At 42.0% G+C, this 16,842-nt stretch overlaps 1 protein-coding gene across 1 annotated transcript in view; it reads left to right on the forward strand.

Annotated features, from left to right (window-relative positions):
• Nucleotides 1–16,842, forward strand: part of abch1 (ATP-binding cassette, sub-family H, member 1) — a 48,687-nt gene that overhangs the window by 23,735 nt on the left and 8,110 nt on the right. Inside the window, exons 7-19 of the mRNA XM_079730963.1 lie at nt 1,349–1,423; nt 1,844–2,018; nt 4,324–4,420; nt 5,128–5,296; nt 6,500–6,600; nt 7,281–7,351; nt 7,942–7,991; nt 8,653–8,709; nt 8,944–9,014; nt 9,792–9,880; nt 11,059–11,162; nt 11,800–11,959; nt 12,430–12,534. Of these exons, the coding sequence (XP_079587089.1) occupies nt 1,349–1,423; nt 1,844–2,018; nt 4,324–4,420; nt 5,128–5,296; nt 6,500–6,600; nt 7,281–7,351; nt 7,942–7,991; nt 8,653–8,709; nt 8,944–9,014; nt 9,792–9,880; nt 11,059–11,162; nt 11,800–11,959; nt 12,430–12,534 (1,324 nt within the window). The remainder of the gene's footprint in view (nt 1–1,348; nt 1,424–1,843; nt 2,019–4,323; nt 4,421–5,127; nt 5,297–6,499; nt 6,601–7,280; nt 7,352–7,941; nt 7,992–8,652; nt 8,710–8,943; nt 9,015–9,791; nt 9,881–11,058; nt 11,163–11,799; nt 11,960–12,429; nt 12,535–16,842) is intronic.

The raw sequence follows: 16,842 nt of genomic DNA on the forward strand, positions 1-16,842 counted from the left end.
ACCCACTCTACTACCAGACCCACTCTACTGCCAGACCTACTCTACTGCCAGACCCATTTTACTGCCAGACCCACTTTACTACCAGACCCACTCTACTGCCAGACCCATTGTACTGCAAGACCCATTCTACTGCCAGACCCACTCTACTACCAGACCCACTCTACTACCAGACCCACTCTACTGCCAGACCCACTCTACTACCAGACCCACTCTACTGCCAGACCCACTCTACTACCAGACCCACTCTACTACCAGACCCACTCTACTACCAGACCCACTCTATTGCCAGACCCACTCTATTGCCAGACCCACTCTACATCCAGACCCATTCTACTGCCAGATCCATTCTACTGCCAGACCCATTCTACTGCCAGACCCAGTCTACTGCCAGACCCATTCTACTGCCAGACCCACTCTACTACCAGACCCATTCTACTTCTAGTCTCAGACCTGTTCTATTAGGTTTGGGCGATATACATTATTCAAAACTGTTAAAACCTCTCCCCAAACCACATTTTTTTTACTGAGACCTTTAGAGGCTGACTGGGACCATTCTACTGAGACCTTCAGAGGCTGCCTGAAACCTGATGTTTTTTGTTAGACAAGATTTCAATCTAGTCTTAAGGCCACCACAACTTCACGGCTAGCCTCAAGCTCTGGGTAACTGGGGTTTGAATACTCTGAAGGCAGAGCCACCTCTCCATGGAACTCACCTGGACATCCAAGTGTAAAGTAATACAAAAAAGGTTAATGAACGCTAGGTCCTGCCTGGTGTTGTCGACAGCATGTTGCCTTCTGAAAATCATGGCAATGATCCTGTTTGACCTCAAGCTACACTGCGACTTTGGAACATCCCCTTTACCAGGACCTTGCCAGTAACTTAAAGGCAGGTTATTCTTCTGCCGTTGCTGAATTGTATCCTGTGACAAACTATGACTTGAGGTCATTACTGGTCATTATTACAGGACGAACTTGCTGTTCTTCCAGAATGTTGTGATCGTTGGGTGGGATGCTCGTTGAGGAGGACTTCTGTTCTCAAGGCATACTTTCCTCAGTACACAGCCATAAAATTCAAAAAGCACATGCACAAGTATTCTGAAAGCTTCTCACATCTATCCCTAGCAGGATAGATCGCTGCAGGACTGTAAGACAACTATTAAACCTGCTAAGATTTAAGCTTTATGAGAGCAGGAAAGAGCATGAATGCTCACCACTTGTTATATTTGATGGGTTAGGGTTAGATAAAATGCAGTTTCCCTTTTGTGTACTTTTGTCCTTGTCATTTTTAGTTTTTGACCTCTTTAAAGACATGATTTACTTGAAAGAATCACTCTTGTTGTCTCTGCAGGTTGGTCTTATGAGGAACGGCCGTTTGCTGGCAGAAGGAAATCCACAGGAAGTGATGCATCAGCTCAATGCATCCGTGAGTAAAGAGTTCAACTCTCAGATGAAGGCGTCTTTGCTTGTATATACACTTTTAATCTTTTCTCTTCAATACTAACATTATAATCTAGAAGGGGGCTGAATCATAATTCTCCTGCAAGAATAGTACTAGCATCTCAACACAGTGATATGTATGTGTATGTGATGTAATGAAATTCAAAGAAATTTTACTTTCCAAAGGTTAGCACCAATGGTTTTACAATTGTATTGTTTATATTATTATTGTATTCAGTCCTTTATTTTGCTTCTTCATTTTTTAGGGTGGGTCAAAAGTTAGTTGTGACTGGGCATCTCTTAAAGCACACTTCAACACTGTAGGGTCATTGCAATTTCTGTTTCAATTTGTAATTATTTACTAAATATAATATTTGTGTTTGGTCCCCATCTCGCTCATTGGCAGACGTTGGAGCACGCCTTCCTCCAGCTCTGTGAGACGTCAGACCTGATGGACTCAAAGCAGTGCAGCAGGCAGCAGGGGGAAAGCAGACATTCACTTGAGAGTGGACGGGACGAGAGCCGACCCATTCTTAGCATAGGACCAGGAGGAACACCAGACGACATACCTAAACATGCTGGTAACGTTTTAAATCAGTTGGGAAGATGTTTTGCAGGCCATAGGTTTGATTTAAAGATACAAAAATATATCTTTATCTATATATCTATAGATATAGATATATATTTGTCAATAGTTGATTCACTCATTCGCTTTGAGCTGTGCTTGATCTCCAAATACCATTTTTTATTGTTATGTTTAACTTATATTTTTTTATATAACTTGTAAATCTTATCACAAATGATATCAATTGTAAGATATGCATTGTCATTATCATCACATTTTGTTCAAACGTGTATAATCATCCTTAAAGAAGGTTAGCCTTCAATTTAGTTAAAGTGACTTGAAAGGGGAAAATGCTCTTTCTTCTAATCACATTGTTTAGTACTAGTATTAACTAGTATTAATTAGTATATAGAAAAAAAAATATATTAAGCAAGAGTCAAACTAATTGTGAAATAAACAACAACAGATGGCAATCCTTAAATATTGAAATTAACAGAAATGTAGCTACATTTATCTAGACTGCCTTATTTCTGATATTCAGTGTTGGTAGCACAATGTTTTAAATTGTCAATATTATCAAATGTCAAACCAATGTGGAATAGCAGAGTGAAGGGTATAAGGTTACAAGCCTTAAATACAAACAATCCTCAAGCCTCATTAGATACTGATATTGATGATAAAAACAAATTGATTTTGACAATTTTAGTTTTGACGGAGAGCTGTCTCAGAATTTGCTAGTTTTGGTTTTACAAAATGCAAGGATTGTAAGAATTGAGTGCTCTCTGCATTAGAGAAGCATCTTGTAGAACGTAGAGGCATCTGGTGGAATTCAAACACTGTGATTTAATTTATGCTATGTCCGAGAAGCTTGATCTCCCAGACGAGCATATCAAAATAAACCACTGCCCAGACGGAGCTACACACACACACACACACACACACACACACACACACACACACACACACACACACATAGATACAAACACACACACACATACACACCATGGCATTATACTATAAGCGTCTGCAAAGCTTAACCCCATCTTTGACGTGGACGTTAGAAATAAAGTATTTGCCAGACGGAGCTCCACACATCCACACGCACCAGGCACACTCACAGTGAGCTTCTACAAGCTGGTTGGCAGACACCGGTAAAAACAGGCCCGTCAAGGCCAATTTCTGTCTTATTTTACTAACAGTGAGAAAATGGCATAGACTATTATGTTGTCGATCAAATTAGAAATATTACTATGCATAAACCCAAAATGAATATGCTTTGGGCACTTCATTGCCCCTTTACAGTCATAACTATCTTACTATCTTACTACTTGCTATCTTACTTGTAAACTATGACCTACCGTTATACAGACTAAATAACATATTTATTATGCGTATTTTCATGAATTGTATGTTGTGTCTTGTCCCTGTTTTGTGGCACCAAGCGCAGCTGCGCCCCAATTTTGTTGTATGTTTCTGCTGCAATGAAAATTAAAGTTAATTCGTTAAGTCATTTATACAATTAACAAATGTATCAAGAAGCCTTATCACTTTACATTTGGCAACTCAATGCTGTTGTAGACAAGGACATCATTTTGGAAGTAACTTCTCCCACAATACAGTCCAGTACAGGCAATCGCAACTCTGCTCGATCGTTGGAGAGAGAGGGGTGAGGCGGGGGAGTCAGTTGGTTTGCAATCTGCCACCTCACCGCTAGATGAGGTGGCATACCTCATCTAATACCGTGTGTAAGAATCACAGATTCCTTCTCATTACTGGCCCCTTTTGTTGCTAAGTGAACTCTAGCCTGCTCCAGCTCAGGCTTTCAGAGTTCGAGTCGCATGGGTTGAGACAATATCAATTATAAACTAATGTTAGTTATAATCATAAGTAAATGTTCATATTGAATTGTTGTTAAAGTTGACTTTTTCTGTACATTATCCATTCTTTATGGTCAATTCCTTTTTCCCGGCACAACCGCCCGGTTGAAATATAATATAGATCATCCCACAGGCTGAAACAGAGAGTTGGGAAGGTCTCATTTTGAAAATGATATTACTAAATAAAATGTTGATTTAGAGTGATTTAGGCCTGTTAAATGCAGTCCCTTTACCCTGGGTGGGGTACAGGATGTTTGTGGTTAAGATGGAGGTGAGCCCTAAGGCACAGCTCCTCCCATCATCCCCTACTTTGGATTGTGACTGACCTCATGAGCCTTCAGATATAAGTGGCCTCTCTCGCAGTTGGCGGTGTTCTTGAAGATTTCAGAAGTGCAGCTAAAAATGTGCTTTATGTTGTGTGTGTGCGTGTGTGTGCATGTGTAGTGGACTGGAAGGTACGAGCCAGGCATGTGCTTCCCAAGTGGAGGAACATCTCAGCGCTGATGATAAAGACCCTGATACGGATGAAGAGGATGCCCGGGTGAGTTCATGTTGGAGTATCGTTGCAGTACATTTCAATGACATTTCATTTCAAACTTTATTTGGCGGAGCCTTTGTATTCTCTGTCTGTCTCTTTCTGTCTCGGTCTGTCTCTGTTTGTTGGCTGATAGATGACCTAGCCACCTATCAGCTATAAGGGAGCCAAATGTGCTGGGAAGTATCTGTTCCAGTAGACACGTGCCCTTGTGTTAGACGATTTGAGACCTCTACCTGCTTGTATCGGAACAATGCACACATCTCTTCCCTGAATTATCAGGAAATTCATCTTGCCTGCAAATCACAGCTGGCTGAAATGCAACACTTCTCAATGGTGGAGAAACATAGGGAGCAGAGAAAGGTTTTTTGGGTTGTATGTTTTGAAACTCTTATGCTTTATCTTTCTCTCTTCACAAATATCAGTTAAAAACACACCCTCCTACACATTCCATCGCAATTTATGGAAATGTTGCAAGATACAGCAATGAGAGCTGCTAAACACTCTGGATATAATCAATGTGAACTGGTGGCCAACTGCCCAGTTTCACCGTGAAAGGAGGCATGTTTAAAAAATATCTAGGCTCATTTACATGAGCCTTGCTTGATGAGCCTATTCTTGCTCAACATCAGTGGAGGCAAACATCTATTGAACTACTATTCCATAGTAATTCAAATGGATTACAATATGTATTTTTTGTATTTATCCTCAAGGTCGTTGTGCTTCCAGTTCTTACTGCCGGTCATCCAGATCTCCCTTATGTGTGTGTGCATTGGAGGAGACCCCAAGGGCGTCCGGGTGGCTGTGGTGAACAACGAGACATCCTCCTCTGGCTACAGCCAGCTGCTGCTGGGCTTCCTAGACAACTCCAGTATAGAGCAGGTAGTTGTTCAACTGAATAAAAATGAATGTCTCATCAACATCATCTACATCTTCTCATGGGGCATAAATGAGTCACAATATTTGACTCACAAAATCACAATAAGTGGATATCTTTCATTTCATCAAAAAGAAAGTGTTTGGTTGACCCAATATTAATGCTACCTGTAGTTCCACACATTTATTTGGGAATCCCTTGCTGAATCTTTTGAAAGAACCATTCAAAGTGCATTGATTTATCATTCAGTTAAAAGGAGATTCTGTCCTATATGCTTTGGGGGAATTTAAGTGCGGTTGGGCCTGTTTATTGCATTGCATATGAAAATCTGGATAATTTCACAGTACACTAGATGGTACTGTATATATTATAGTTATACACAAAAAAAATACTCCATGTTGTCATATACAGTCTTATTCTATCTTTAGCCATAAATAACTGAAATTATTTAAGGAGACTCCTGTTACAGACCTTCAACAGAACATTGTGGAGTCACATTGAAATGATTTATTCATACTTTGGAAGCATAGGAATATAGAAATGTTATTGGTAGTAATGGTGTTTGGTCATTGTTTAGTAATTAGTAAAGTAGTAATCAGTATTGTTACAATTGAACAGGGGGAACCCAAGCGCAGACGCAGACAACAGAGGTTGAATCAAACCAGATGTTTATTGTAGGGAGGATGTGAGCTGTATGGAATAAACAGGAGGTGGACCGGCAAGGTGGAAAGGTATTTAGAAATACAAAATTCCCTTAGGCCGAGACTGGTTATCTACCAATGTGGTTGAAACAACAATCTGGCGATCAGTGGGTGAAAGGGGTTTAAGTAGAAATAATGACCGGAGATGGATTGCAGGTGTGCAAGACGAACAGGTGCAAATGGTACACATTGCCCAGGAGGGAGAGACAGAGCAGTGCATCTGCTGGGTACGGCCATGGCCGTAACAGTTGTTGCTAGACACAATACCAATGATAGCATCTAAATACATGGATGAGAAGATATACATTATTATTGAGACGAGACTTTAATGACAGCTGTATGACGGAGAATACTTTACTGTTATAAGATAAGATGAGGTTTAATAAGTGTCATATATAAAAAAACATGTGTGTGTGTGTGTGTTTGTGTTTTATCTGAGCTCAAAGCTGATCAGTTTCAATGGAGAACATGACTCTTAAGCAGGTCCTCCTACCCTCTGAACCCCAGGTACCCCTGAGCCACGCAGACGCCTTCACTGGGATCTACAACGGAGAGTACTGGGGAGTCCTCGGCTTCGGACAGAACTTCTCCAGCTACATGATCAGGAGGTGAGAGAAATGTTCTTAAACCACAGACACTATGGCGCTACTTAATTATTCACATAAGAGCCTGCTAGGACAGCATTGATAGCATAGCATTCAACTAGCTTGGCTACAGACACCTATTGGGAAATAAAGTACTGATAAATCGATGATGAATTAAAGATCATATGATTGATCATTACTCAAATGACATGCTATTCAAATTGTGTCATGGCTCTTTAAAACAAAATGCATGGACTTGCTTTCCTCAACTAATCTTGACTTGCTTTGCTTGGTGGACTTATGTTGTAACCATTCCTCAACCCATCTATTATATGCATTGTATTTATTGTAGGAATCTTATATGTTCTATCTATTGTACTTATTGTATAAATTATACACTGCTATCTATTGTATCTATTGTATCTGTTGTATGCATTCTATATATTCTATCCATCTATACAATTTATATGATTCTATCATTTGTATCAGAACAGAGAATGCTGATACATCTGTAAATTCCTATATACTACATAGCTCTTTGTCAGAAACCTATACCAAGCTAATTAGAATACGTTTTCTGCTCATTAAGAAGCTTTCTCTACAATGCACTACTAGTAGACTGCAGGTATTGGCAGTCATGGGGAGCTCACCTGGAGCCAGAGGTTCTTGTTGTAATGCTTGTGTCTCACCTTCTGATTGGCCAGGGCTCTCAACCCGCAGGTTTCTAAAGATGTGGTCGATGGAGGCTCAGTACACGTCTGGCTGGACCTGACAAGTAAGTTTGGATCTCTGGGAGAAAGATCTCCTAGCGTTGTCACGTTTCAATATGTTTCCATTTTTATTAAAATCTGTGTTTAGAAGTGTATCCTGCTAGCTCTAGAGCAGTAAACAGCCGGGAAACAACTCAGATTGTTTCAATTATTTGATCAAAGTCAGCCATCTTCTTCCCAGGGAAATGCCAACAACAATCCTTCATCCCGCGCATAATCCTGTTTTTATTGGGAGTGTGCGCATTGAGGAGGCGCTGGGGAGGGCTGAGCGAGAGCCCCTTGGTTGGGAGAAACTCTACAATGTAATACGACTTTACCAAGTTTAAATAGTGAAGAATAGAAGTGTAAGGGAAACACCATTGATCACAGATGACTCCGTTCTCTAGGGCAGGGAGACATTTTGTTAAATGAAACATGACCTGTCTATGTGTGGTACCCACTGAATTAGCTTGGTGGCTGGCATGAGCCACTGGTCAAGTTAGTAAGAGTGATATGGAAATATCATGTTTATAAAAGAGCTCTCTACCTGGTGTACTACATGTATGAGCTAATAATGTAACATTCATGAAATTGGTGTTTCTATTTCTATCTTTAGATCGACAAATTGCTCTGATGCTCCAGAAGAAAGTCTTCCAGGCCTTTCAGGTACTAAACCCTTACGTCTTGGTTTTTGTGAATGAACAAAATTATAAACGAGATGATGGAATGAAGTTGCAGTTATATCTCAAATAAGCAAATTCCCACATAGATATTACTTGAAACAATACAAACAAATTTGCATCGGTTTTGAAAACCTCTGTGTTGAAGACCAGAATTGATATCTGCATTTTACCTACAATTGATATAAAAAACATTTTATTCATACCTTTCTTTTACGTGGCCACACACACATCTGTTTAGTGCTATTGACCAAATTACTGTGGATCAACATCAACCCACTGTTTCAACTGGAGTTCAATCACTATGAGATTAAAAAAGAGATTGTTTGGGGTGGAGAGCTCTAGGAAGGAGGGGGGCTTGTTTCTCCATGGTTACGATCCATCCACTGGCCAAATCATAGGATTTAGCTCTTGTTTTATCTTAATTACGGCAGCAATTGAGTAACAGTGATAAAATGTATTATTATACATTTTTGTTTTTACTATTTTCAAGATCATATAGGACATATTACATGTTTAAAAAATAGCCAAAGAACCCAAGACCCAATACAGTTTTGGGTTCCCTTGCTCTTTAATGCTCAAAGTGACATTTAAACACTGCTTATTTACCTGAACCGTGGTAAAAGATGTGTTCCCTTTATTGACAGGAATTTGTAGATTATAAACTGGACAGCAAGGCCTACACGGTGGCTCTGCCTATTAAGGTAACATTGTCTATTTTCATTAACCTAAAGTAAGAATTTTGTCTATGTCGCATTCAAATAGCTGCATCGGAAAAATACATATCGCAAATGAATGCTCAATCCCTCTTAAAGTCAAGCAGTAAAACGTTGAACGTTGTATTCTATATCTAATGCTCCTCTTTGCCCCGGCGTCCTGATAGTACTGCATAGAGAAATGTACAGAGGTAGCCAATGTCCACTTTCTGTATCAATCAGATAGAAGAGCCGATCTATGGAAGCCTCAACACTGACTTCACCACCTTCATCACCCCGGGAGCCGTGCTCAGGTCTGTACTGTAGATTTGTTAGACAACCAGTCATGACATAGGCCTTTATTCTAGTCGCTGTGGTGTGCCGCGGGGAGGAGTGCGGCCCCTCCACATAGGTCAGGGCAATATACAGTTAGTGTTTGGCCCTAGGTAATCCTAGACAGCAGGCGGAACACTGCTGTTGGGCTGACCTGGAGAAAGGATCTCTGTGTTGTTGATATCAAACACGACTGATGCATCGCTGCTGTTTCTGGATGTGGAGGAAGATATTATCTGATGGCTGTTATACTTTCTTTGTCCCTTTGCGGAGGGGTCGGAAGCCAGTTTTTTACAGACTGGTGACAAGCTCACACAGTCACTCCTCAATTGCGCCCCTCTTGAAAAATAACATCATAAGCGTAGGAAGTAGAAACAGCCTATTTGAGGTCATCTGAAACCCTCTAGTCCCCTCCCTGCTCTGGGCGTGGCGTTGGGCCGCTCTCCATGGGGAATTCATGAAGGTCAGAGGTGCGAGACAAGTGACAATTGCGTTCTGCCTCGAAAAAAATTACCTTATCACGCCCTCACACACGCTTCATATGCGGATTGTCGCATGTATGCAAGGGCATGATGAGATCATTTTGGAGTTTATTGTGCGCAGTTCACGCACACTGATAAACTGGGTTAAACCGACCATTAAGGATTACTTTATGATGCTGTTACATGGTGTTACAAATATTGCTAGATAAGTGAGCAATTTCTTATCTAAAAAAATAATTGCTTGCAATCGTTTTGTTTATGTCTGTTGGTTTTCAGCATCACCTTCTACCTGGCGGTGGGGCTCACGGCACTCTCCTTTGTTCTGGAGAGGAAGGAGGGTCTGCTGGACAGGTGCTGGGTGGCAGGTAATGGAACAGGGATCTTAAGATGGACAATGCTGCTCCCTAGGGTAGTACAGGTAACGCAGTAGAACACTTAGGAAGTATAATGCTGCCCCCTACGGGAGTAGTACAGGTTATGCAGTAGAACACTTAGGAGGGACAATGCTGCCCCCTAGGGGAGTAGTACAGGTACTGCCGTAGAACAGGAGGGACAATGCTGTCCCCTAGGAAAGAAGTAGACACCGGTGTGTAAAGAACGAAGTATTTTGCTATTCATTCATCAACATTATGCTTACTGTTAGTTTACTGGTTAATAATGACTTACCCACTCTCATTGAGGGAACTTTACTTTCTTTCCTCGTTTCAGTTTAACGTCCCTAATCTCATTTCCAAATAAAGAAACATTTATTAATAATTGAAATTCACTATTGTCTTATAGCACAATTATTAAATATGGTGGATGAGGTGAGTCACCAGGAGGGTCAGTCTGTATGGCAGGAAAAACCCATGGCTCAATGTTCCTGCCCACGAGTTTTCCACCAAACAACCTCCGCCCACCGCCTGCCTCTCGTGAAGACCTCCATGTCCAATCGACAGGAAACTAAATATACTTTGACAATATTGATACTATGCTACATGTCACAATAAAGACAGTTGTACATTTCAGCAGTGTTAAGGACATGTGTTGCAACTGTAGTGTGCTGCTATCCAATTTGAAGATTTGAAGACCATTCAAAGCCAGACCCTTCATTTAAAATGATATGTAAAGTATGTGGGACTAATTGAGGCCAATGTTTGTGAATGGTCAGGCTTATGATTAGCACTATTGGTAAATTGATGTGAGGTCATTCCTACAATTGTAGATATCTCACATTAATAACAACCAGTTATGAATCATGTGTGCATCTATAAAATTAATGGAAAACATTTGTTTTCACTTTTTTGACTGCAAACTTAACAGTAAAACAAAGCTAATTGTAAAGGATGGATTGGTTTAATTAAAAAAATATTTGATTAGCATTGGGATATATCCTTGTTTATCATGGCCTCGTGAGCCTTTCAGATTCAGGGTTGTGAGATTCCTTGTATAGAGAATAAATCCTATTACCCGCCTTGTCCATCTGTTATGTAGGTTTTCCTACATAACAGAAACTTTTTTTTTTTTGTCTGACTGTTTGTTTCTCCACCTGTTTCTCTGTCAGGTGTGAGCTCTTTAGAGACGATGTTGGCCCATCTTCTGTCTCAGCTGTTTGTGATCAGTGTCCAGATCCTTCTCATGCTGCTATTCGTCCTCCTGGTTTTCAAGGTAATACAAACACACAAAACACTTGCCCCACTCTCAATCCGGTTCATTATGAGTCAAACTTGTCATATAACAAAACCAGAAGACACCCCAGTAGGAGCACAGGGCCCTGTGTGTCCCTGGATTAGAGCCACTCTGGAGTGGGTGATAAAGGGGTGATGTCATGCTTTTTCGACTTTTCCCTTTGCTTTAGACTGTTATATGACGTATGGACACATTTTTTTTTGTTTTTGCTCCTCATAAAGTGTGTGAAACAGCTAGTTTTCGCTTGTGAGTGTGACGTCAGACTGTGCAGTGGGCGGTGCTGAAGTGCAGAAGTTCCGCCTCCCATCACCCACAATGTTTAAAACTTCTCGGGGGGGGGGCGTTCGACCAATCGCAACAGAGTGGGCGTGCTGACCAATCGCAGAAGACTGGGCTACTCGGGAGGCGGAACCTTAAAGCAACATGATACAAAACAGAATGTTTTTCAAAGACGCTGAAATTGGTTTTCCAGAAATTAAAAGGGTGAGAATATTAAGGGGTATAAATAACATACAGGCATGAAACCCTATTCTAGTAGTACCCCCGAATGCAATTATTAACCCTAGAAAAGCCTCTTCAAGTGCTATCTTCTCCTTCCCGGTCTGTGCGGCTCCAGATCCCTAACGAGGGCTCTCTGGTGCTGGTGGTGGCTCTCATCGTGCTGCAGGGCGTTACTGGCATCGCCTTCGGCCTGGTCATCTCCGCCGCCATCGACAACGAGCAGAGTGCCAACCAGGCGGCCTTAGGCGTCTTCTACCCCAACCTGGTGATCAGCGGTACGTTACCAGCACGCTGTGGTACTCATGTTTCAGTCAAGCACACTCAGATCAAGTCAGACTTTCTTTGAATTGTCCAGATCCTGTTCATATAGTATTTGGTCTGTGCATTCATATTGCACTTACTGCCAGTTGCCCCTTGTGATCGTTCACGCTGTATTTTGATGTGGCTTTGCATGTAGGTCTCAGAGTTTACGCTTTCGTATGTAAACTCACAGATGTGGTTATTTTCTGTGTGTTTGGTCCCTGGTGAAATGTGTGTCTAATGCTGGGCTCCATGTGTTAAAGGTGATCTGGCCTGTAGAATGTCTAATGGTTCCTCGCTGTGTTAGGGGTGATCTGGCCTGTGGAGTGTCTAATGGTTCCTTGCTGTGTTAGGGATGATCTGGCCTGTGAAGTGTCTAATGGTTCCTCCCTGTGTCAGGGGTGGTCTGGCCTGAGGAGTGTCTAATGGTTCCTCCCTGTGTTAGGGGTGATCTGGCCTGTGGAGTGTATCCCCTACCCTCTGCGCTACCTCAGCCTGGCACTGCCTCAGACCTACGCCTCAGAAGCACTGCGCTGCATCATGTATAGAGGTAACCATCACAACACACAGTGTACGACCCACGCATTACACAACATATGCCTGTTTTACACAACAGTGTATGACCCACACATTACACAACATATGCCTGTTTTACACAACACACAGTGTACGAACCACACAGTACAAAACACATGCCTGTTGTAGACAACACACAGTGTACAACCCACACAGTACACAACACATGCCTGTTGTAGAGAACACACAGTGTACGACCCACATAGTACAAAACACATGCCTGTTGTAGACAACACACAGTGTACAACCCACACAGTACACAACACATGCCTGTTGTAGACAACACACAGTGTACAACCCACACAGTACACAACACACACACATACTCAGTTTACACACTGTTACGGAACCATCACATGGTCGGAGATGGTACCAAATAACATGTAGGCTGAAGACAATGGGCTGCGTTGGAAACAATGAATTTATTTAAACATAGAGTGGCGAAGTCACGCCTCTTCCGGTAGAGCCCATGGGACCTATGAGATCGTAAAATATGAATGGGTTTCAATGGAGAGAAAGTGATTATTTTTAAAATGCCTGTACGTCTTTAAATGCCCCGGATTACACATGTTGTTTGTTGATTTAAATTATAATTTTTCATGTCAAGAGTTTGACCGTTTATTGGGCAATTGTTCAGTAAAAGGCTGCAGAGAAAACACAATCGGAAAGACTACATTTCTCGTATGTGACGTCACGCTCCCTGTGACTGGCGTGGACAAGACCGACAATCTCCCCATCGGCATAACTGAAACTCTCCACATGCCCCGACTTATAATGTCTTTCACCTCTTTCGATGCTTTTATCCTCCCCTTGGAAAAAAGCAGTGAAGTGGAGCAGAGAGATCGCCATGTCTGTACCGGAGTTCCAAGTGCGGGTGGTGACGTATATCATTTGCGTCGAGAGCAGCGACGAGCTGTAGTTCACAAAGCGGCCTCACACAAAACCGTTATCAAACTTCTTCGCGAAAATGTTTAGTTTTCTTTACATGAAAAATTATAATTTATATCCACAAACAACATATGTGTAATCCAGGGCATATAAAGACTGGGACCAGAAAATAATTACTTTCTCTCAATTGAAACCCATTCATATTTTTCGATCACATAGGTCCCATGGGCTCTACCGGAAGGGGCGTGAAATCGCTACTCTATTGCTTTAGACACATGGCAGGATGGTTATTAAATCAACGAAAGGAAATAGAACAAAACAGAAAGGAAACCCTAACCCACAATCAGTCCACGGTGGGAACAAACAGCCTGTGGAGGAGAATCAGGAGCGGCGCAGCTGCGCAAATACGATATCTGCCCCTATAATGAGGTAACACCCCCACCCTTAAGAAAATAAATTGGGGGTTTAAGTTTGTAAAATCAATATGAACATTTACAAAAATACAAATGTACAAAAATACACTCATTGAGAACGAATAGTTACAAATTACTTGTCGTTCGGCAATGTCGCAACATGCGACTGAACTAGAAAAAAGTAAACAAAAGTGGTTAGCATGTGTAACAGTGGTTTTTTTTATACACACTTTAACAAACAATTTATTTACAATGATGAACGAATTACACCCGAAACAGGGCATCCACAACCACATTATCGCACCCACTAATGTGTATGATCTCGAGGTTGTACCCCTGCAGAATCAGACTCCACCTCATTAAACACTAATTGTTATTGCGCATGCGGTCAAGAAAGACAAGAGGGTTGTGGTCAGTAAAGACCACCACAGGGCGCATCTCCAACATATACCTCGAAATGTTGGACGGCCAACACAAGAGCAAGGGCTTCCTTCTCTATCGTAGAGTAGTCACGCTGGTGGACATTAAACTTGCGTGAATAGAAACACACAGGATGTTCAAAACCATCCTTGTCCTGCTGCATAAGAACAGCTCCCGCTCCCAAATCGCTGGCATCTACAGCGATGGAAAAGGCCCAAGTAAAATCAGGAGCAGAAAGAACGGGTGCAGTGGTCAGCAAAACCTTAACAGACTCGAATGCAGCCTGACTCCGTGGAGTCCATTTGAAAACAACCTTCAAGCAGAGTAAATCAGTGAGGGGAGAGGCAACTGCAGAGAAGTTCTTACAGAACGAACGATAGTAGCCTACCATGCCGAGAAAACGGCACAGCTCGCGGCGAGTGGTAGGAGGTGGATAGTCCAGGATCGCCTCGACCTTGGCCTGGACCGGGTGCACCTGCCCGCGACCCATGACTTTCCCCAGATAGAAAACCGTAGCCTGGCCAAACTCACATTTAGCCAGGTTGATGGTTAGGTTCGCGTCAGCGAGCCTGCGGAACACAGTGGAAAGGTGTGCTACATGCGAATGTAACACCCTAAAAAGGGGTGAAGTTAATAACCACGTTCGACAAGTTGCTCTCTCTGTCGTGCCGTCGACAAGAATGTATTACATTTGCCAAAGTATTTACATGTACAATGTTCTTGTAAACAAAAGTATTGAAGGCAGAAAAACACACAAACCCAAACATGGTCTCAAGCGTGTCTTATGGCGCACTCTACTGGACATGGCGGAATAGTGATATAACTGAACTTACACAACTTCCAACAAAGCTTCTAACTATGGTTTTAACCTCTAAATTCGGTCATAATGCCAACAAAACACAAACGAAACACGTTATCAAACATATTCTAAAAGTTAAAACCATTAATACTCATTTTCATACCTAAAAAGGGGAGAAGCTAATAACCACACTCGACACGTTGCTCTCTCTGTCGTGCCGTCGACAAGAATGAGGCATCGTGGCCGAGAGCTTCCCCTTCCGGATTGGGTAAGCGTAGCTAACCAATCAAAAGGTACTCTTCCAGGACACGTTTTAAAGGACTTTTTATCACTTATAGCTATGAACTATTTGAGTAAATTCTCTTTTAAACGCTCTTTAACCATTTTAATTGCTTATTGTTTTTACAATATTACAATAATAGATTCCTACCATTTTAATTGCTTATTGTATTTACAATATTACAATAATAGATTCCTTATGAAATCAATCAAAATATATCTATTACACGAAGGCCAGGTAGGGCTATAAATCAAAAGATCGTCCAGATAGACCTCACAGTTAGGTACGCCATCGAGGACACCGTTGATGAGCCTCTGGAATGTTGCCGGGGCATTGCGAAGTCCAAATGGCATTACTGTGTATTAAAGGAAACTGTCTGGCATCACAAAAGCTGAGATGTCCTTAGCACGTGGTGACAGTGGAATCTGCCAGCTAAAACTGGCTTCTGCAATGCCATGTTCTTGCATGAATTTTACCTCACCCTGCAACAAAACACTTTTTTAGGGAATAGTACAATAAGGATGCTGTTTCATTGGGTTTGAGGAACAAACATCGATGTCATATACAGCCACAGTTGTCTGGCGTGGCACATCGGGAAACAAATCCTTATATTCCTCAAACAGGGAAAACAAATCGTCACTTTGTGACTGACAAACCAGACAAAAATTACTTAAGGTCAGTGAGGCCTGAGAATTCTTCATTCTCCCTTCAACAACTTCCACAGACGGAACACGACCCTCATCTTCCAACAGAGATGTGACCACCGGTGAAGCAGTGACTTCAGCACAAAGAGAAGTAGACAGCGCCCCTATTTCCCTGCGATCGTCGCCACTGACCACAACGCAGCGCGGCGATTCTAATTCGTGAGCTGCTGAGATTTTCGCACGATCACTGTACGACTTAAGACGATTTATGTGACATAAAGTCGTCTTTCCCCTGCGATCAGGAGTAGAGAAGATGTAGTTGAGGTCAATTACACGCCGTTCAGTGCGATAAGGACCGCTGTAACGGGCCTGCAAAGCAGAGCCCATCAAAAGTATCAGCACAAGCACTTGATCACCAGGTTGGAATGCATGAGAGGCAGACTTCAAATCATATCTCTTCATTCGCTTTTGACAAATGCCCAGCAAAGTGATGGTCATGAGCTAAACTCACAACTTCACCACGGAACGATTTGAAATAAAACTCTCCACTCATCTTTCGCTGAGGCCGTAAGAAGCCTCCACTTGCGCATTAGGACACCATCTCGCAAAAAATAGCCATGAGGCGACTGCTCAATGTACTCCTCGGACATTACTTCAGAAAAGAGTGTCGACAGCAAGCGGTCATTTTTCTGTTCCTTGCTAAGCAAATCTCTACTCATAGACAGTTTAGGAACAGCAGAAGGAGACGACAGTAACTCAGAATTCTAAGACGAACAACTATCGTCCGCGAGTGAAGGTCGAGCCATAAAATGATCACTAAGGTAAATTAAAGCATCAC

The sequence above is a fragment of the Pollachius pollachius genome (genome assembly GCF_949987615.1).
Source record: "Pollachius pollachius genome assembly, chromosome: 2".
Taxonomy (NCBI): Eukaryota; Metazoa; Chordata; class Actinopteri; order Gadiformes; family Gadidae; genus Pollachius; species Pollachius pollachius.